Source organism: Porites lutea, chromosome 3, assembly GCF_958299795.1.
Source record: "Porites lutea chromosome 3, jaPorLute2.1, whole genome shotgun sequence".
Lineage (NCBI taxonomy): Eukaryota > Metazoa > Cnidaria > Anthozoa > Scleractinia > Poritidae > Porites > Porites lutea.
The window spans coordinates 4,401,415-4,422,061 of NC_133203.1; the positions used below are offsets into that span (position 1 = coordinate 4,401,415).

At 39.5% G+C, this 20,647-nt stretch overlaps 3 protein-coding genes across 6 annotated transcripts in view; 1 reads left to right on the forward strand and 2 right to left on the reverse strand.

Moving 5' to 3' along the window:
- Positions 1–11,154, forward strand: part of LOC140931458 (F-box/LRR-repeat protein 20-like) — a 70,313-nt gene extending 59,159 nt beyond the window's left edge. Inside the window, exons 4-5 of the mRNA XM_073381271.1 lie at positions 10,258–10,333; positions 10,939–11,154. Of these exons, the coding sequence (XP_073237372.1) occupies positions 10,258–10,333; positions 10,939–11,046 (184 nt within the window). The 3' untranslated portion in view covers positions 11,047–11,154. The remainder of the gene's footprint in view (positions 1–10,257; positions 10,334–10,938) is intronic.
- LOC140930242 (sperm microtubule associated protein 1-like) overlaps positions 1–20,647 on the reverse strand; it is a 182,946-nt gene that overhangs the window by 64,478 nt on the left and 97,821 nt on the right. The window lies entirely within an intron of this gene.
- Positions 15,627–20,647, reverse strand: part of LOC140930239 (uncharacterized) — a 9,650-nt gene continuing 4,629 nt past the window's right edge. Inside the window, exons 4-9 of one of the 4 annotated variants that reach the window (XM_073379910.1) lie at positions 19,742–20,113; positions 19,260–19,444; positions 18,594–18,827; positions 17,963–18,248; positions 16,895–16,997; positions 15,631–15,788 (exon numbers count right to left, since the gene is read on the reverse strand). In XM_073379910.1, coding sequence (XP_073236011.1) covers position 15,788; positions 16,895–16,997; positions 17,963–18,248; positions 18,594–18,827; positions 19,260–19,444; positions 19,742–20,113 — 1,181 coding nt within the window. In that variant the 3' untranslated portion in view covers positions 15,631–15,787. Of the gene's footprint in view, positions 15,789–16,795; positions 16,998–17,962; positions 18,249–18,593; positions 18,828–19,259; positions 19,445–19,741; positions 20,114–20,647 lie in introns of those variants that run through there. The other 3 variants (XM_073379912.1, XM_073379908.1, XM_073379911.1) reach the window with 3 other exon arrangements.

A 20,647-nucleotide genomic window follows, 5' to 3' on the forward strand; every position in this document is an offset into this window, starting at 1 on the left:
AACTGTATGGAAGGTGGCTAACTGCCAATGAGCAGCCTCGTAAAGACGTTAGGCTGCCAGGCGGTAGCATAATAAAGCCGTGCCCGAAAGTTCCAAGGCAGAATGAATCTCAAAGAGATTTAACATAAGGTAGTGTAAGGTAACTTTTATGACGTAATGCAGAACAGAGAATGCTTTGTTTTCGAGCGAACACGTGCGCTAAAGTTCCAAGGCAGAACCACACTCCCAAAATTTTAACTTAGGCTGCTTCCATAGAACAGTTTGAAATTAAGTGCTAGAAACTCCTACATTCAAGTTCTTTTTTAACCCCAAGTTAGTGTAAACTGGTTTTTGAACAACTCAACCCCGCTATCCTCAGTCGAGGCACTCAACAAACGATTTCAAGTACAATGCATGAGTGCGTACCATGACGGTAAATGAGAGACTCATGACTAACCTGCAGTCTGCATTTTCGTAACTTACGGTAATTCATGACATTTCTAAACAAATTGAACGGCGCGCGCGTATAGGTAAAATCTTTGCTCATTTTCACGAAGCGATAGCTATAAGTTTAACTAGTATAAACTTGCAGCATTTTCTAGTAATCATCAATTGATCGATCAATAGTATAGTCACTCTTTGTCTAACACTACCGTTATAATGGCATCAGATGCATATTCATTAGTAAACAGGTTGTTGTCCGTGGCCTTTTCCGTGTTTTTCTTGACATCAAGACTATCAAGGGTTACCATGGAAGCAGAAAACAGGTTGAAACACCCTTAAGGTACTACTTTGAAAAGTTGCAGGAAACAATCATACTGACATGGACGGGTAACTGGAAGGGATACCCTTGAACTCAAACCTGAGAAAGATAAGAAACTCGGTTACATCTGTTACTATGAGTGAAAATGTTTTTTCTTAGCATTGTCATTTCGAGAATGTCTTTTAGACATGTTGTAAACTAAGCTTGAATTTTCAAAGCAACGCCCGGCTAATGCACGAACGGCCGGGGCCCCAATACAACAGAGGCAGTGATCCAACGACAGCGGTTGGCAAAATTAAAAATGCTACACCAAAAAATGATACCAAAGGTTGGTGAGCAGAGTCTTCGGTGGCGGATCTAGGGGAGGGGCCCGGCCCCCCTTATTTTTAGACCAAAAAGAGGCCCCAAGGGCCGAAAAAATTTTTTATGAGACCGGGCCCGCCCGTTATCTCAGAGTCTGAAAGACCGCCCTCCCCCCACCCCCCCCCCCCCCCTTCGTTATCTGAAGGTCTGGATCAGCTTCTTGTCTTATTAGGTAAGAAGGAGAAATGGAGGCTCTGTATGAATCGCGTCAAACCTTTATTCGAGGTCGTGGCAGCTTGCAGCCCGAACGTGCGAACATACCTTTCTTGAAGCCTGAACTGAATGTACCACTTCGGGCGGAGCTTCGGTGTATAGGCCATTAGAGGGAGTACACCCCGGGTTTCAGACCAAAACGGCTCAAAATCTATACCCCTTCCCGAGATGGGAGAACCCAAGCTTGCAAAAAGCTCATAGAAAGAACTTGTAAGCCGGTTCCAATATGACTCATAAAATGGTCATAAAATGGCTTGGGAACCACATAGGAAAGAAAAAACACGCAAGAGAGGAAAGCTGATTCTTATTTAAATTCTTTGACATACATACAACCCTGGTCAAAACTCTTGGGACATTAACGCAACAGCTGGTGAAAATGACGCATTTTCTCTTTCCCCCCCCCCCCCCGGTTCAGTGTTGACGTTATGGCTTCATACCTTTTTTCAACACAATCAACATTGGAGAGGGGCCGGTGGGACAGCAGAAACAGGTCCTTTCAACAACATTTCCAAGCATTTATAACAGGTAAAATACGATTATAATAAGTAAGGTCTGTTTTCGCGCCTCAATTCCTTAAGTGTCCTAAGACGTTTTGACCTGCGTTGTAGGTTCCAGAAACAATCGCTTTTAGTCTCCATACAAATCCTTATAGTTTTGAAGGTTTCGCTACAATGCCGATATGGACATATCTCCAGCTTTGGCCACCTGTGGTAAAAGCTTTACAGAAAGACTACTTGTGATAGTTCCAATGTCCTCCTGTTTTGCTGAGATAGAATCCCATTTGTCCGGATGGTGAGATTATGACTATGGTGACTATATTTTGAGCTACCGACGTACAAGCAAGGACAGTCAGCTGGATGTTCAAAGCTGAGTTACATAAGCGACAATTGCCTTTAATAACACTTTGAACATTTCGCAAGCAACTCCGTTAAAATCACTTAGGATGAGGAGCGGGGCGAAAGGAAGCACGGTGACCCCATCTTTTTGTTGCTCTGTTTCCAACCTTATACGTAGCTATCAACTATATTTACGTTTCAACTTAGACACGAGTGTTGTTTTCATTTTTGGCACTCATAAGCTTGCATAAAAACAGTCTATGATTCAATTCCATGGATCAAGTACAACAGGCAAAAAGTCAAAGGGGACTTCCTGTTAGCGGTTAATTTAAGGTGGCTTGGCATTTTAATGGTGAAGATTGAAGGGTTTTCAAGAGTGAATACCTCCCAAGTTTGAGCATAAACTACGCCGCCATTAACAAAGATTTGGAAAAATCACCACCCCAGCTGTATTATGAAACTTTGTTATGATCAGCGTTACAGACATCGGAGTTGTCATAGCAACGAAATGACGCCATAGCCGTATTTCTCAGCACCGGGAACTCATACATACATACATAGCCCTTTATTATTGTGTCTGGTCGTTTTAGCGCCATCGGCACTAATTGGGGACAAACTCGTTTACGGGAGCGATTTCCTCCAATAGCTGCCTCGATTTTCGTGAAATATATCGAGATATTTTATGGTCAGAAATGCACTGTAAAACTGGCCCATCTTGATATTCGGCCGTAAGTCTGTAGAAAACGAAGCGCTTTCGAAACGAATTTTCACCTCATAGTAGTTCTAATTTTTTGTCGCAAATTTCGTAAGAGCCTCATTATTGCCCCCGCAGGGTTCCGGCTTAGAGGCCGGAACCCGAGGAGGCACCCTAATGTCCCCCGCGTGAAGAAGAAGTAACTTCAACTTCAACTTTATTTAAAATTGAAAATATAGCAAGAGATACATTGGGACTGGCCTGCAGTTAGCGAGGCTATTCGAGGCAGGCCAGGCTACATAATTTACAACAAACTAGACAAATACAAATATAAGTATATACATTTTACATTAAATAGATACGTTCTACTTAAATGCAAGGACAATAATTAAAGTGAAATTTTAAAAATAAAATACAATGAAAATAACGGACAAGAGAATTACTTTTTCATTTTCACGATACGATGATCGTATCCACATCAATATATGAGTCTTCAGGCTTCAAGGAAATCGAGTAGCATTTCTTTTAGTGATCTTTTAAAAGCTTTTTTCGGTCTTTCTTTAAGAATTTGAGGTATCCCATTCCAAATTTTGACCCCAACACGCGAAAAAGCATTTCGTTTGACATTGAGTCGAGATTCTTTAGAAGTATCGTATCGTCTTACTGTTAGTATGCGAAACTTTCCCGATTTGATGAAACTAGGCGCGCACGGTGGTCCCGGTTAATTTTCAGCATGTGCGCCTGGCGCAGCAACCGCGCAAAGTGGGTTTGTCAACGAGTCTCATTCGCCGAATTGTGTCGCACACAAGCACAACAAGTGGCTCCAAATCCTCGCCCAGGAAGATTTTCCACCGAAACCCCTCTAGAGCGAGAACGCCGACTTCAAATTCAGCGTGAACAACGAAGGAGAAGACGTCAACAAGAAACCGCGGAGTAGAAGGAACATCGATGAGCACAGCGAAGGCAACGCCGACAACAACAGACATTTAAAACAGAAATTTAAAAAAGTGGTTCTAGGTCTTCTAGCGCATGTAACGCCCTCAATTTTTTTCAGCAGAATCCTTAGGAGTGAAGCTTTAGTTTACAAATCATATTTTTTTCAGAACAGCCGTTCTACGGAAATTAGTCGACATTAGATTCTCATACAAACACTGTAATTTCTAACGCTTCTGCCTACTCGTCAAGATTGCGTCGAAAACCGTGACAAGGTCTATTGTTTACAAAGTACTGTGTTTTCTGCAACATACCCTTTAGGTGTTACTTGTGCTTCAGCAGAAATTAGCATGTGCATTTAAACACATGTTTCCTTTCAAGGTTATTTGCAAGGTTATTAGTCCATTTTAAAATTTCGGCAACGCTTGGAATGTGGCCAACTCTCATTTTGCGAAATAAATATTTTTTATTTGAAAATTGTAAAATCGACGCTGTTCAAAAGAGTTTTAACCGACGTTTCGGCAGTGTTGCCTTCTTCAGGGTACAAGACTAAACGAGACTATTTTTGTAACCTCAAGAAGACAGTATTGCCGAAATGTCAGTTGAAACTCCTTTGGACAGCGTCGCATATCAGCTTTCATTTTGGCCGAGTGCGACCTGGGGTTTAGTTTAGCAAAATTCAAGATGGCGGATCAATGTGAAGCTACCAAAGGTGAACTCAATTTCCATAAAATATGCACTGAAGCGAGAGAAATCCAAATTTCAGCGGGGAATTTGGAACGCAACTACCCTAAAGGATTTAGGCAAGACATTCCTTGAACTGAATAAGCTGGCTGAGTCAGTTGTGAAAGGGAATTTTGGCGAGCTTCGTGAGCGCACCAATTACTACAGGATCGACGAGATATGTCCTATACTTCAACGAAGCATGGTCCACGCAAAGACCGCGATTATTCGCCGTCTTAGTCCGAAAATGAGCATAGTACATCTGTGGATGGTTTTCTTCGACCTTCCCATGCCTTATGAGGTCTTTGATCTCTTGAACAAGGAAATTCTTGGTCTGACAAGAGTTGGGATAGAGGCTGAAGATACACCAGGTTCAGTGACTATAACAGTTTCAAGCCTGAGAAGATTATCTCATCTCTTCGACCAGTTCGAAGATTTTGGTGGCTTTAGAAAGCAACTTGGTAAAGGAAAAGGAGAGGCAAAGCTGATGGTGAACTCCGAGAAGAAGGAAACAATGGTCTACAAATCTAAAGAGGAGATTTTGAGAGCAAAATTTCTCTTATGGATGTAGGAATTCGTATGGGATATAGTCAGGATTAGTCAACAGTGAATAGAGGATGCAAGGTTGAATCATAGAGTAACAAGTATTTCCCTAATACCTCATTGACAAAAACCCATCAACCTTTGTGCTTGGACGATAACAAAAAAGACTGATTGCCTACCATGGATCATGGCAAGTATTCCTTATTTTCTTCTCAGGACGTATAAGTCAGTCGAAAACATCCCAACTATTTCTGCTATTGGTCTTATGCCATGAAGAATGAACCGATACAGGAAAACCATCAAGTTTACTTCACACATGGAAATCATACTTAAAACATCACCAACTCAAAGATTTCCCATTTATTTTTTCGAGAAATCGGAGAAATCAAATCACAGTTTTTGTTGGGCACCTCTCTATGTCCTTTACCACTTGAATTTAGTAATTTTGGCAAAAATCGCGACTTCTCCAGTTTTTCACAATTTTTGGAGAAATCGCAGAAATTGCGGAAATCGTAGTGTTTGCTGGGCACCCTTCTTATACCTCCTTCACCACTTGAATTTAGTAATTTTAGCAAACACTGTGATTTCTCTAATTTTTCGCAAATTTTTGGAGAAATCACAGAAACTGCAGAAATGGCAGTTTTTGCTGGGCACCCTTCTACTTCCTCTAACACTTGTCTTAATTTTAGCAAAAACTGCGATTTCTCCAATTTTTTGCAATTTTTGGAGAAATCGCAGAAATTGCAGAAATTGCAGTTTTTACTGGGCATCCTTCTACCCCCTCTAACACTTGACTTAATTAATTTTAGCAAAAACTGCGATTTCTCCAATTTTTCACAAGTTTTGCTACTGCATGCAAACTTGGACATATCTCGCTGTTCCGCTTTTTTTAGTCATACATGTACTTGTAAATCGCAGGAGTACTCAAAAGGACTTGATTATTGGCTAGGACCTGCGCTTGTATTCTTTAGAGTTTGATTTGAATATTTGATTTTTGGCCCAAAGTTTCAAGAAATGGGCTCCTGCCCAGAGAACGTGTATATAATTTTGTCTACAATGCTTGGTAAGGGAAAACACGTGGATTTGACTCAATGTAAATCTCTATATACTCCTAATGTAGGGGTTACCTGGTGACAAGAATGCGAGAAGAGCCCAGAGGAACAAGCTGAGCTCACCGATAAGAACACGCTCCATTCGTATTTACCCAAAAGATCCTGTTGTGGTGTATACAAGGTTAATGCCCAAAGTTCTGTGTCTTAGACCTGGAGCTCTATGGATGCACTGCACCGGGTAAGTAATCAAGTTTAACTATTTCTTGTATAGTGAAAAAAAATTATTGCAATCGGGGGTCACCCCATGTAAGGGAATCCGGATTCCGGAATCTGTGAAAATTTTGTTTATGGAATCTGGAATCCTGGATTTAGGAATCCGGAATACGGCTCAAGCCTTAATCTCATAAGAAAAACCGTGAAGCCACAGTGTTATCTGGTGACGACAGGTTTACGGAAACAGCCAAGAAGAAATTGAGAGTTTCGGAAAAGAGCCAAAAAGTGAAAACACGACCAGGAAAACTTGCAGGGACATAGCCTGCGTAGCATGGCGGTTATGGTTGGGCGCGCTAAGTAATAAAGGCGGGCGAGGGCACAGAAACCGCGAAGAGATTGGGGCGGGAGCACTTTTTTTTATTTTTCTCGCGGCTTAGCCGCTCGTTCTCGCGCACTTCGCGCACGAATTTCGCGGCTACACCGCTCGTGCGCCCGGCTCGACAAAACCGCCATGCTACGCAGGCTATCAGTGACATGAAAACAGTCAAGCGTTTCTTGTCCTCAGTAACCAAAGGTAACCTAGAAATTTTGGATTTACCTGCTGGTGACGTTGACCACTTATTGGCAAAGTTTTTTTCTACTGAGCAAATTCTCTAAGCTTGAAAAGAATTTCCTAGTGCAATGTCTGACATGGCATAAATTCCCTCCAAAATCCTGCTTTTTTTCGAATTTTAGCCTTTTCTTGAATATATGAAGTACCCACCATTGTTATAGGTAATAACACTGACCAGATGGCAATTTAAACCAAAAAAAGGGGGAAAAAACCAATTTTTCGCCGCTGGCTCTACAATGTAAGTTTATGGTACTGTCTTTTAGATCTAAAATGTTGTGAAATGTTGGCTTTGATAACGAAGAGCATAATTTGATTACTTTTGTTTGTTGACAAGTCAATGCGTGATTTTCTCAAAGTTCAGCGGACTTTTTCCTAGCAGTGAATGAAAGCCTCAGATAAATTTTTGTATCATTGGAAAGAATGCCATTTTTACTCATCAGGAAAATTAATTTCAAGTCATTGTGAGTTATACCGCATAGGAAAAAGTTTTCTTGAAAATCTCCTCCGAATTGAGATTTTAAAACAATGAAATATTAGCGATTTTCAATTATTTTGCTGGGAATTCAAAATAACTGTTATAATCCTGTTATTAGGCTTAAATCATTTGCCTTACCTCCTACATACATATATAAATTTAAAAATCCCCAAGTTCTTTCTGTGCTGTTGAGGAGCAAACGTCTTGTACCCTTACTTGTGGCTTTTGTTTTGGTCATTTTATGGCGGTGGCTACTCCTTACACTTTTTGAGAATTTTCTGGAAAATAGAAAAATATTTCGACCAAAAAAATTACACCATATTTATTGACTCACTAGAAGGTATCTCTGGACGAAAAATGAGGATAGGCATAGAACCCCCCTCGGGATTCCAGCATACAATCTATATTACATCTTTCAATACACTTATCTTTTTTAGAAGAGTCATTTTGTTTGGATACAATATATAGTGCAGAATTGCCCAAAGGTCGGCTTTTTTGAGCAACGTCGGCAAGACGTCGACCGAGCCCAACGAAAACAGATTTTAAACAAGTACAGTGGTGTGTTTTATTTATTTAAGCATCCGTCAAAAGGCATAAATACGTTAAATTTAAGATGGAGACAACCAATATTAACTAATTAGAACACTCTCTTTTTTCTTGCGAGTTTTCTCTTTCAAGTAATTATGTATAAGTATACATGTACGTTTCAATGTATTACTATCACTCTTATAAAGGTACTTAATGAAATATTTGAAACCAATGCTAGCCGCACTTAATGTTAAGTGCCCTATTCTTACAATCTTACAGGAAAATAGATAACTGTGAGTGATGGGTGGTTCAGTGGCTACTGTTTCATTTTGTTTTAGATGTTTATCCTGCTCTATGCTGTCTGAAGCACCCATATTATATTTGTTGCAGTTAATTTTTTTTTATTTCAGTTAATTTTTATTTTTCGTTTGTTTCAAATTCATTAGCATACATTACCATACCCCAAAACAATGGAAAAATTAACTAAGATGAAAAGTTTACTACAACATATATGTGTATATTTCCTGCTTTATAATCATCTCTTGTGTTGTGCTTAATTTGAATACAGCATCATCAGCATCCTTTGGTGATGATGATGATGATGATGACCAGTGTTGTGACAAACATCCTGTTTTAAAGAATTCTCAGTGTTGCTTTGACTCTTTTCAGGATTGTAACAAACTTCTGTGTTTGGATTTGGAAGAATGTGTTTTGGTGAGATCCTTATTTTTTTGACACTTCTGGAAAGATGTCCTCATACCAAACTGCTGTATGATGATAATAAGACCTTTTGACCAGAAGCTCCAGAATTGTTTTGTGTTCCTTGCACTCTTAAACTAGTATTGTGCTGTATCCTTGATTGAGTCCAACCACATTTTTGCTCTGCCCGAGCTTAGCTAGACATAATGCCCTTTCAAGAAAGAAAAATTTTATTCGCGGCTCTGTAACTGGTCACTTAACAGACCGTGGTCCACAGCTACTAAATAGGGGTTTTTCTGTAAAGTTGTAAGCGATAACCCTTTAGGCACCAAGAGTGACCAACATCAATTTTCTCCTAACAACATCAGCAGATCATCAAGAGTAAAGGTTATGAGAATTACTAAATTGATTACCAAAGGGAAAATGCTTTGATCTTAAAGCAAATTCTCTCAACTGTTCTTAAAAGAAATGTATTGAGATCAGTCTGGAGACTTTGTATGTTGATCTTAAGGGGTTAGTAAGTGTTAGTACTGGGAAAAAATAACTTGTTTCTTTGTTTATGTTTTGTTTTGCCCGTAGATCGCAGACTCGACCTTGAATCAGTTGTCCCTTTGGTTCTCAGGCCTACAGACACTTGTGAGTCATTATTGCATTTTAACATGTGTGCTTCATTAAAAGAGCACTGTTGTAATGATATTCTAGAGACACACACACGCACACACAAGAAAATAAACTAAAAATTGAAGAAAATGAAAAAAAGAGACTTTGGTAAGGTAGAGAAATGCCAAAGAAGTAAAATTCAACCAAAAACTTTTAATCCTCAAATCCAAGAGTGACCAACATTTACCAACGACTGCTAAATCACATGCAAAGGTCTTGAGGCAACCTTGTTCCTAGGGTTCTCTCCTACCCGTCCCTACGGAGGAAAGAGAACCTGGGAACGAGGTTGGTCTTGAGAGGAAAAAGAAAATGATGAAGAAATTCTCTTTTAACTTTTCTTAGAGTCTTTCTCACTGCGAGTTGATCACTAACGATGGCATCAGACACTTTTGTGGAAGCCCCTGTGCTGTGGACCACATTGAAGAACTAGAACTGGACAACTGTCCTCTTATCACAGATAATGCCTTAGACTACTTAATGTAAGTATCTGTCGAAATGAAAACCTTGACTTTATGACGTTTCATTCGAGTGGATCTAAGTCTTTTTAGGGCGAGTTCAATTGATTCCGGAATAATAATAAATGGAATTAACTCTGAAAATCATATGTTTTGGCATTCATTGCATTGCAATGTCTAGAAATCTCCTTAAAATAAAATATTCCAGAGTTTGTTGCGTTTTAGTGGTCCAGCAATCACGTGACAAGAGATTTGTTACAAAAATATGTAACACAATCTTGTTCCAGAATACAATCAACCGAAGGCACGTTATGTATAATTGACGGAGAGGTTTACTGAGCCCTTTCCCGCACTCTACCTCTCCCCAGATGTCATCGGTCAAAAGTGGCAAAATTAATTTCCCCTTAAAACGGCTCATGTTTAATCCTTGCCTTAAAAATGTGCACATATCAAAGTTATAATCACGTCTAAAAAGGCATTGTTTTGGTGACATTACTTTTTTTTGTCGGTTGCAGTAATTGCCAACATCTAAAAAGAGTAGAACTTTTTGATTGTCAACTTATCACCAAAGCAGGAACAAGAAAACTTAGGGTAACTATTGCATATGTTATTATCTGTGTACTTTCTTTTTTTGGACTTCCTGTTCACTTGATTCTCATGATAACTTATCGCACAAAACAGCTCCCCTTCACTCTTTTTAACCTTCAGGTGCTTTCAGGTTGCTTTTTCTTTGCTTTCCTTCTATTTATCACGTGCTGTCAGCCTACTTATCACGTGCTTTCAATTTACCCATCACGTGCTATCGGCTCATTCGTCAAGTACGTGTACTTATAGTTGGCTTATCTGTTATCATGAGCTGTCAACTCACGTTTCATTGGTTTCAGTTTACTTATATTGTGCTGTCAGCCCTTAAACAAGTGTTTAAAGTTCTCTTGTCACGTGGTCACAGCTTATGTAAGGTGCTTTTAATTAACTTGTCACGTGCTATCAGTTCACTTTTCATTTGCTTCCAATTCACTTATCATGTGCTGTCGTGTTCTTTCATCACGTGTTCTCAGTTGATTATAATCTGCTGAAAGCTGACGTGAAATCTCCCCTACTTTTAGTTGTCTCATTACCTGTCCACGTGGCTTCAGCTCTTTTGTCACGTGTATTGCAGCAACAATGCCCATCATTTAATTGTTTTCTCTTCCCAGGCTCATCTACCAGATCTAAAAGTACACGAATACTTTGCACCCGTGACCCCTCCCCCAAGTGTTGGCGGTGGACGACAGAGAATGTGCCGTTGCTGTGTTGTGCTATAGTACTGTATTATAACGTACACATAACTCAACCCAAGTACTTTCTTATCGTGATAGTCTCAATCGCTTTGCATACTGTAGTTGTAAAGGATGTGCAGCTTTCTAAGAGAAGAGGTACAGTGTAGTGATTATTTCTACTCAACTTCCTTCCCACTCGGCAGCTCGTCACGCAATCCTCTTCGTGACGTGGCCAAAGATCTTCAATACTGAAGAGTACCTGCATTTTGGTTGCAATGCAAACTACGGAAGACCGCACGCGCACGGAACGTACACCATTGTAAACATTTAACGACACGCTTACGATTGTTCTCTTTTCGCAGGGTAACAGAAAGTGTAGGTATTGCCTCGTATTGTTTGGTACAACTAATGTGTTAGTCTCTTTTGACACATTGCTTGGAATCACCCAACGCTTCCCTCACTAGAGAATCATTGGGTTGTGACCAAAAGATCATAAAAGGAAGGAGTGATCGCGATCGTCCTCACCGGGCTTATTCTCCAGTTTAATCCCTCTGGTACTATTTTTAGTGACAAAATGGCGAAGTAGTTAAAGAGCGAAAACTTATATCTTTTAAGGATACCAATTATTTCAGTTTTGAGATCCTTGGCAATATTCTTTGAGTTGCCGTCATAGGATATCCCATAATAGTGAACTTTACGTAACAGGACGGGAGAGGAAAGAAGACGGCAAACCTTGTGTGACAAGCGTGACAATAATTTTGTTTGAAATAACTTTTCGCCAAACTCTAATTTCCTTCAAACAGATCTTTTTGTAAAAGACCAGAAAACATTGATGTTAGATCACGACAAAACACGCACGTAATAGCCTTGTCACGTCCGTCACTCGCATGCAATTTGCCGTCCTGTTGCGTAAACTCACTAGTAGTAAAACCAGAATCTGGCGTCAACTTTGTGACGTCATTTTCCCAACAAAACTTTCAAGATCTAAAGAACTAAAAAATATGTTTTTTTTTTTCATAAAGAAAGGATGAAAACTGTGTAAAGGCTTTAGCCGGACTAAAAATGTTATTTGAATTTATATCTTGAGAAGAATTCGTAGGGAATAAGTCCTTTTTGGGGAATAAGCGCTCTCACTCTGTCCTCTGTTGACCTAGTGAAGTTAAATGTCTCCTCTGTCTTAAAGGTGGCTAAAACTCACCCTTGACTTGTCATCAAACGTTTCTCAGTGTATCACTGCACTATTTTAACGAAAATTATCAGTTGTTGCTGGGAGTAAAGGAAGTCTGGACACAAACCAAGCACTTACATTTTGTTTGCGTTTGAGGTTGATTGCTTTGTGTTAAATACTTCATTTGGCCAGAAAAGTTAACTTATTTGCATAATTTCTAAGTATTATTAATATCCAGAAAATTTTTTGGGTGGTAACTTGGTATGATACCAACTCGTAAGGTAAACGGTTGATTTCCATCGTTTTTGTCATATACACAGAACACTTAAAAGACAGTCAGTGTTTTAATATTTAGGTTTAAAAAGGCGTTTTAATTTTTGCCAAATTAATGTAAATATCATAATTAAACAGAGACAAACGTGATTACTTTTTAAGTTGCTTAAATGTAAATTTATCCTCGTTTATAATGATAAAATAGATTGGTTAGCGTTGGTATAGCAGCTCTTAATCGTCTCAAGAGACGTGAGTATCGCTTTTAAGGGTAATCGCGGGTAATTAGGTTAATTTGTGAGGAAGAGCGGTTTTCAATAGGTTGTGGAAAGCGAATTCACGTCTGTACTTGCTTTTCCTTAAAGTGTAGACTATTTTTGCCTTTGCCCATTTCTTGAAAGTCCTGACAACGTTTCGGGCCCGGTGATCTATGTTACGTCTGCAATGTGCCTGAAGGGTCCAAATGCGAATGAAACGCAATACGGCTCTAATTAGACCAATAAAAGAAGGCTGGTTTGTGGGCTAAAATTCCCATTATCATTCTTAAGTTTTTGAGTTAAAATGTGGTTTTGGGCCTGAAAAGTCAACGGGCACCGTGCTCTCGGCGTTTGGCGGCTACGACCTGTATTCGCGCCCAGATCTGATTGGCTTATCGCGCATTTGCCTTTGTTGTGATTGGCTAGAATTACATTTCGCTCGAAACACTTTATTGAAAACCGTTTTCTAACCTTTCTAACGATTGCGGCGCACATGTTTATAATCTCAATAATATCTTCTGTTTTAAATTGTACATACAGGAAAACCAATCAATTATCTAAGTTATTTAATTATCGATTGAATCATTGTTATATGTTAAGAGTGAAGTTGTTCGTTGTTGTAGTTCAAGTGCTGGTTTGTGTAGTCTATCACTGGGAATATTGTACTAGTAGGCTAGCGAAAATTCATCGACAAGACGTTTTTATTCTGGACAGCACATTTAGATTAGTCTGAAATGGCGAGGCACAGAGATAATTCTTAGATAGTGCTTTTTACATCTTGACGTTGGCACGTCTGAAATTTCTCACTCCATCCAAGATAACGGCAGTCTCGTACCTCGTGTCCGAAAAGAGGTGCGAGACTCAGGAACGAGACATGATGTATCATGTTTCTAAATGCTCGATGATCTAGAGGCGAGTTGTAACTGTGTCTACCCCCTGGTTTCTTATTGAGTCTCCTTTCCCCACTCCTCTAGTTTATGTATAGTGTAAGTATTGTGTAGTATGCTACATCGTACACCTTCGCACAAAATGATGACTTCGTACCAACAAAGTTTTTGTAAAACGGCTGTTTACACAGATGTGGAGCTTTTTATTCCGAATCCGGACTATGAAGTCCTAAATCGTAACCCCTCAAATAGAACTTACTGAACAGTACTTTCCTTTGGTGCTGTTTATCCCTTTAAGCTTTAAGAGTGATAGGCGTCAAATTTCTCCTTGTAATATCACTGCTTTATAAAACAAAGTGGTTATGAGAATTGAGGACATGATCACACAAGTTTAATCTAATTGATTCTTCAACAAATTCTCCCCACTACTTCCACTGAAAACGTATAGGATAACAAATGAGAATTTGAATTTTGATATTTGGGTTCAAAGGGTTGTTACACTGTACGTGGCTGTTCAAACTTTTGCATCTGTAGTATATAAATTTCTGAAAAATTTCTGACCATTCAAATGAAAGCTGGTAGTAGCATTTTGTTGAGGACCTAAAAGTTTGTCAGGAGTTTATAACAAGGCGGTTTCGATCATCATACCCTAAATTTTGTCGAGGATGTGCACTTGGATGTGTTTAGTGTGTAGTATATTAACGTAATATATCAGTTTTAGGTCTAGTGACATACCGTGCTCTTTATTTGAGTACTGTACAGTGGAGTAGTTGTACTGACTGGCCGTGTGTTGGTGTTACTGTGTCTGCCTGGCAACCGGAAATCACGTGACATGGTCTGTGACTATGTCCAGTCCCCTGCCGGTCAGGAATAGTTTTGTGATAGGTTACCTATGAGATCCTCTTAAAAACTTCAGTATGATTATGTCTTGGTTCAGTGCTAGCATGTAGGCCAAATATTTGTATTTCTTACAGAGAAGTTTGGTATGTACAACTCGCAATGACTGTGCAGGAAGAGGCACTTTTTTGTGTTCTTGGGTTAGTTTTGTCTGTAGTGCTACGAATTCTTGTATTTTTCAAATAATTCTTAATTTTGGTTTACGGTAATGCTGTCAGTTATAATTGTAAACCGGGAAGTGGAATAAAGATAATTTAAAGTAAACATCAATTTTCAAAATGGTCTTTATTCATGTTGTGATAGTCTAATGCATATATTTACAGTCGTCCAGTAAGAGACCAGCGCGCTGGGGTCCACCTTATAGGCCCTTTGCAGGTCAGTCACGTGATTGTTCATTAGATTCAGTTTTTTTCTCGTTGGGACTTACAAAGATATAGCTACAACTAGAGATAGACCTTTCGAAGTCCTCGTGAGTTCGGTCCCTGCTGGGCCTTTGAGTATACGCAAGGATGGGTTCTTTCCGATCCCCAAGGTAAAAGGTGCTATCCCCCTAAAATAGCTCAGTATAATAAAAACTATTGTTCAGGTACAAAACCTGAGCTCCTTACATGTAAAGGTTGTTTTTTGGCTGGCAGTTTGTGGTCAACTCGATTCAATAAATCAAACGTTTAATAAAAAGCGATAGTGCCTTGATGTTTGGAATGGGTGCAACCACCAAATGACGTAATACAAAAGATTAAAAAGATACTGAACAATACCTACAACACATTAGCGATCTAATAATGGTTTCTGCAACACCGACAGTTACCCTAAAAAGCAGATAGTTTTGCATCAAGGCAAAGCCAACTTTAGCTTCTCGTGCGCTCAAAGGTCAGGATTTTAAGCACACAACTTTGTTTTTATATTTAGTAAAATCCAACTAGTGGTTTATTATCAATGCTGCGTTCTGATTGGTTGAGCTACTACTAGTCTCTGTGTTATAGCGCACTAGGAGTGAAAAGCGCCGGCGTAGGAAACCAAAACAATGGCGGCTGAATCGCGTTTTACTTGCTAAAGTTGTTTTGTCTCGATATTTTTGACCAACTAGTTGGATTTTACTAAAAACAATTATTCCTCTCGCCCTCATGACCTCTGAGTCAATAGCCCATATGGCCTTCGGCCTCCTGGGCTATTGACTCAGAGCCCATAAGTACACATTGAGGCTGACGTTTAAATCATGCCAACGTAGGAAAACTTGTAAATTCAAAGGTATTTTTGCCTTTATCTTGATATCCTCTCTTAAAATGTCTCATCCTTCACTTTTCGTTTCTGCAATGAAATTAGCAAATTGTCAGTATACTGTTCAGGGAAGAATCAAAGGATGTAAGACCGGTCCAGATAAGTCGGAAAACTTTGTTTATATATATCCTGCGCCGTATACCGCAGTAGTAGTCCTGAGTGGCGAAAAAGTGCATGTCAACGTTTTCTCCTTTTGTGGTTAAAGATTCCAAAAACACCCGCTCACTTAGTTGTCACTCAATTGCAAACAATTAAGCGATGGATTCGTAATGCAATAAATGCAAGTTATAACAGAATCGTCGCATACACGACTTGTAATTTTGAATTTCCCAAAAAATTAGGTCCCACCAGTGAGTGCGTAGGGGAAACAACTGTAGAAATTCCATACTGATAACCTGTCAATACTAAGCTCTGGGTAGCCCTTCCTGATTGGTCGTGCCTCGGGTGAAACATGTTTGCGTCAACCAATCAAGCACTACAGTACCCAGCAAACCCAGCAGATCTAGGGCAATCATCCGAGACCGAAGATTAGCAAAACAACAACTTTACACGTGCATCACGCTTTTGCGTGCATTTTCGTTGCCATCGATTCACACGACTACAGCGTGAAACTACTAATTTCACATCAGTTTATGCAGGACGTGAGCGCTGACAAGACAACGGTTTTACTTCTCTTTTTATGAACTCAGATAGAATCTTTAAGAATTCAACTCCAGAAAAACTCGCCAACATTTTACAAACTGAAGCCGAAGATGAAAGAACAGCGTTGAAGTTTAAAACAGCGCGAACTCACTTTTTAAGTGAATGTTTTTATGTCGCAACTGCCGACTTGATCCAGTTTAAAACTGTAGAAGCTAGAGGAGGAGAAATTGTTGGAGGGAAGACTTAACTACATCCGTGGAACAGAGTCGAAAAATGGTAAGAGCAGTTTGCGTCTTTTCCTTTGTTAGTTATTATCATTTGTCGATAGAATAATGTGGTTTTCGTTGTCATATAATATGACACGGTTTTGAAACGAGTTTCTAACCGGCCAACACTTCTGTTCATTTTCGGCTCAATATTTCTTTCGTTGGCTTTTATAAACTTAATTTCTCAGTAATGTTCACATACTATGATATCAAAGCTGTAACTAATACCATGCATTTGATTGATCGTTTCCAAGAATGTCGTTGATCCATGCCTGTCGATATTGGTCAGCTTTTTTAACCCTTTCTGTATATTTTCTTTGTGCAGTGGTTTCTGCAAAAAAGAAAAGGGAAAAAGCATGTTAGAAATACGAAAGGTTGATTGTACCAAATGAAAATAATGAATTTGAACCGAAAAAAATTGATGCGAAATTCTCTTTTCCAACACACCACATTTTGGGTAAATTTGTTTTGAACATACGCGAATAGCTGTCGCCATTTGCTCGCTTGAATTTGTTATTGCTTATACAACTTAACATTCCAGCGGGCAGTTAAGTTGCACTACAACTCGCCCGATCTCCGTAATGCAATATTTTCCCCTCAAAAGTTTGCATAGGGATTTGTTTACAGTTTTTCAAAAGACGTTTGTTAGTCTTAAGAGAAATTGAAAACAATACTTATGGAAATTTTGTGGGGAACGTGACAGTCTGGTATTCACCATTTTCATATAGACCATAATACACTCCCAAAATTTTGCGTAACCATATCCTTCGATTTCTCTTGGGACGACTGTAATACCCTAGACTGAATTGGAAACAATGCTGACGCAAAATTTTAGAGATAAGTAAGGTGCATTTTGGTGTATGTGAAAATGGTGAATGCTGCGAATGAATCCACTCCAACTGATTTTAAATACTGTTTGATACAATGAAACGTTGATTGATGTCATTATTATTCAAAATGGTTACACGCGGAAAATTTAAAGCGAAAATAGGCGAAACACCATGTCCAGTTTTTGGTATATTAAAATTTCTTTCCAGATCCGGTCTGGAGAGAAGTTTTAAGTATAACAAAACTAAGTCTTAGGCTATCGCAGTGGAGTCTTTATATTCTATCAAAATGAGACGACAATTTACATGTAATAGTCGTGCAAAAAGTACAGTTCATTATTGGTTGCTGTGAGGGCATATAAGGTCGCTACTGCATCAAAAAAGGTAACAATGATCACTTCCAACCATAACTTAATATACACTTAATATCAGATCCCAAGGGAAACTTTGAGACAAAGTGAGAAATTACCGCAGTCTGTTGGAACAACTCTGTTATTTCGGTGACTCGATTTTCTGCTTTGATCGGCTTGTTTTCGTGATTTATTTAAGACTCGCTCTCCAATGATAGAGACGCTTAAGCCATCATCGATCAGCACCGATGATTTGATCTCCTGAAGGTCGTTTGGTCTTTCTTCTTCTGTTTGTGTTTCAAGACCAGGAAAAGGGTCAGTATCTGGTGTTGTGGCACTTGGGCCCGAGATCTCTTCAAATTTTTCAGCAGCTGATAGCTCTGTGCCTTGCTCAAAATTCTTATTCTGTGTAAATAAAAGAGATCAATTCAACTAGCTAATAATGCGTTTGAATTTTGAAACAACCGCAGACACTTGGCGATGCTACCACTGGTTTCCCCGCCGAATGACTCTTGAGAAACGAGCGCAGAAATTCCATAACGTGGCACTAGGCAGATCTGGGTAGTGCTTCTGATTGGTCGTGCAGCGAGAGAAACTTGCTTCAACCAATCAAAAGTAATACCAGATCTAAGTAGAGTCACGTCATCAGTATGGCCGGTTTTTCTGCGCTCGGTCCTCGAACGTCATTTCTTGGGGAAACAGGGGGTGGCGTCTTCTCATGCTGGACTCGGCATATATCCTAAAGTTTACCTGCGTTTTAATTATTACGTCAGTCTTTTTCTCGGGTTCGTCTTCTTCCTCCTTTTGTTCCTCTCCTTGAGGTTCCTGTTCGGATTCTCCAATAGCACCAGAAACATTCAAATGCAGTTTTGTTGATTCACCACTAGATTTTTCATCCTCTGAGACATTTTCGTGAGTTGCACTAGCTACTGCGATATCTTCAACACTGTTGTCGAGCGCGTACTTTTCGTGCCGATTTATGAGCTGGAAAAAAAAGATACGTAATGAAAATACGTCTCAGGCAAGCAAGCAAACATTGACGTTAAAAAAGGTGAAGTAAACAGAGACGGTATTTTGATCGAGTAACAGACTAAAGGGCCTGAAGATTAAAGACGAAGGATTACACGCGCTGCACATCATCGACGCTACTTGAAAAAGGGATATAAGTTTTTTATTTTCAAGCCAATAAAAACGCAGTAGCATTCATAAGCGGTGTGAGGTGGAGATAAAACTGACCTGACCTTAAATGTTCAATCTGATCGGCCAAAACGCGTCAAAATGTACGCGTTTTCAAACGAAAACGCGTTTGTGTGGACGGGGCCTAAGTCTAATAACGAGCCACTTATCTACTTGTAATGGAAAATTTATCGGCCCAACATGAGTCAAAAAGCAACTTATCCAATCACAAGCTCCTACCTCTAGCGGTTCGCCGTTGTCGTCCTTAGGAAGCTGAACGTCCATTTCTAACTCGTTAGTCATCTCCGGGACCACTGTTATTTTCTTTTTAGCTTTGCTACGGACAAATGCCGCCAGTAATATCACCACAAGAACAGCTCCAAGGCAAGAAAGAACTATGACCAGTATCGGGGTCTCTGACTCAGCTGTGTCAGGAAAAGTTCGAGTTAAATCGAATGAAGCTCTTTGCAATTACACCCATCTTGAAGAACAATCTAAAAACTGTTCAACACACTTTATTTATTGCTTTCATCAAACACATACAAAGTCTCGTATACCCGCAGCTAGAAAAGGCGGTGAAAGGTTTTGGCAGCATGACCCTCCTAGATATGTGTAAACGACTTGCTCCATTTCTGTGCCGTTGCTGTTGTTCGTGTCGACACGAAAAGGTATTCGGTATAGTGTATACATAACTCAAACCTAATGCATGAGAAGCTAATTACCTTCACAACTGTTCTTTCCAGGGCATAAGGTAGTTGTAGCTTCATATCTCTCCTTTCCACCAAGTGGTACATTGTTTATGAAAGGATAAAAATAGATACTTTCCTTTTCAGCGCCTGCGCAGCTCAACACAAACTCATCACCAGTCCCATAGCTCGTTATCGTCGTGGTACACTTTAGGAAGGTCATTTGTTGTGGTTTGTTCCTCGGCGCGTACTGAACTAATACCCTTGTCGGTTTCTTCTTGTCTCTCTTGATAACTTTAATGGGATTTCCAAAGCGATCTCTGAGTACCACCACGAACGCAAACGATCCTTTTGCGGTGGTATCTGTTTTCACGTCTTTCACTAAACTTTTCATGGCGTCTATCGGATCTACAACGCAAAACATGAGATTTAATTTTAGTCGTTTGTCCTGCCTCTTTAGTTAAATTACAATTGCAATACAACTTTTTTATCTTTACGTCGGCGAATATGTAATTCTGAGCTGGCGCTAAGTCAGGGCCCAGTTGTTTGAAGGCCAGTTAGCGCTTAATTATAACCCAGGGTTAAATTTTAATCCGGTTTCCTTTTTTCTTTTATTCAAAAGCATTTCTTCGAATAATTTGTTCTATTCCTTTTTAATGTATCCAATCGTCAAATTGTAGACGAAAAGAGTTAAACCTTTTAATTATTGCTTTTATATCATGATCCAAATTTCGCATTAACCCTGGGTTATCTTAACCCCGCTTTGAATAACCCGGCCAGAGGTGAATGCCTCAGAGGTCCCCACTTTGCAATTAGCTTCAAACTGATCTGTGCAACGCCATTTCAGGCCAATGTAAATTATGCTTGTCAGTTCGATTCGTACAATCTATCATTATTGCTACATGCAGCCTCTTATACGTGATTTAGCAGAGTCATAAAAAA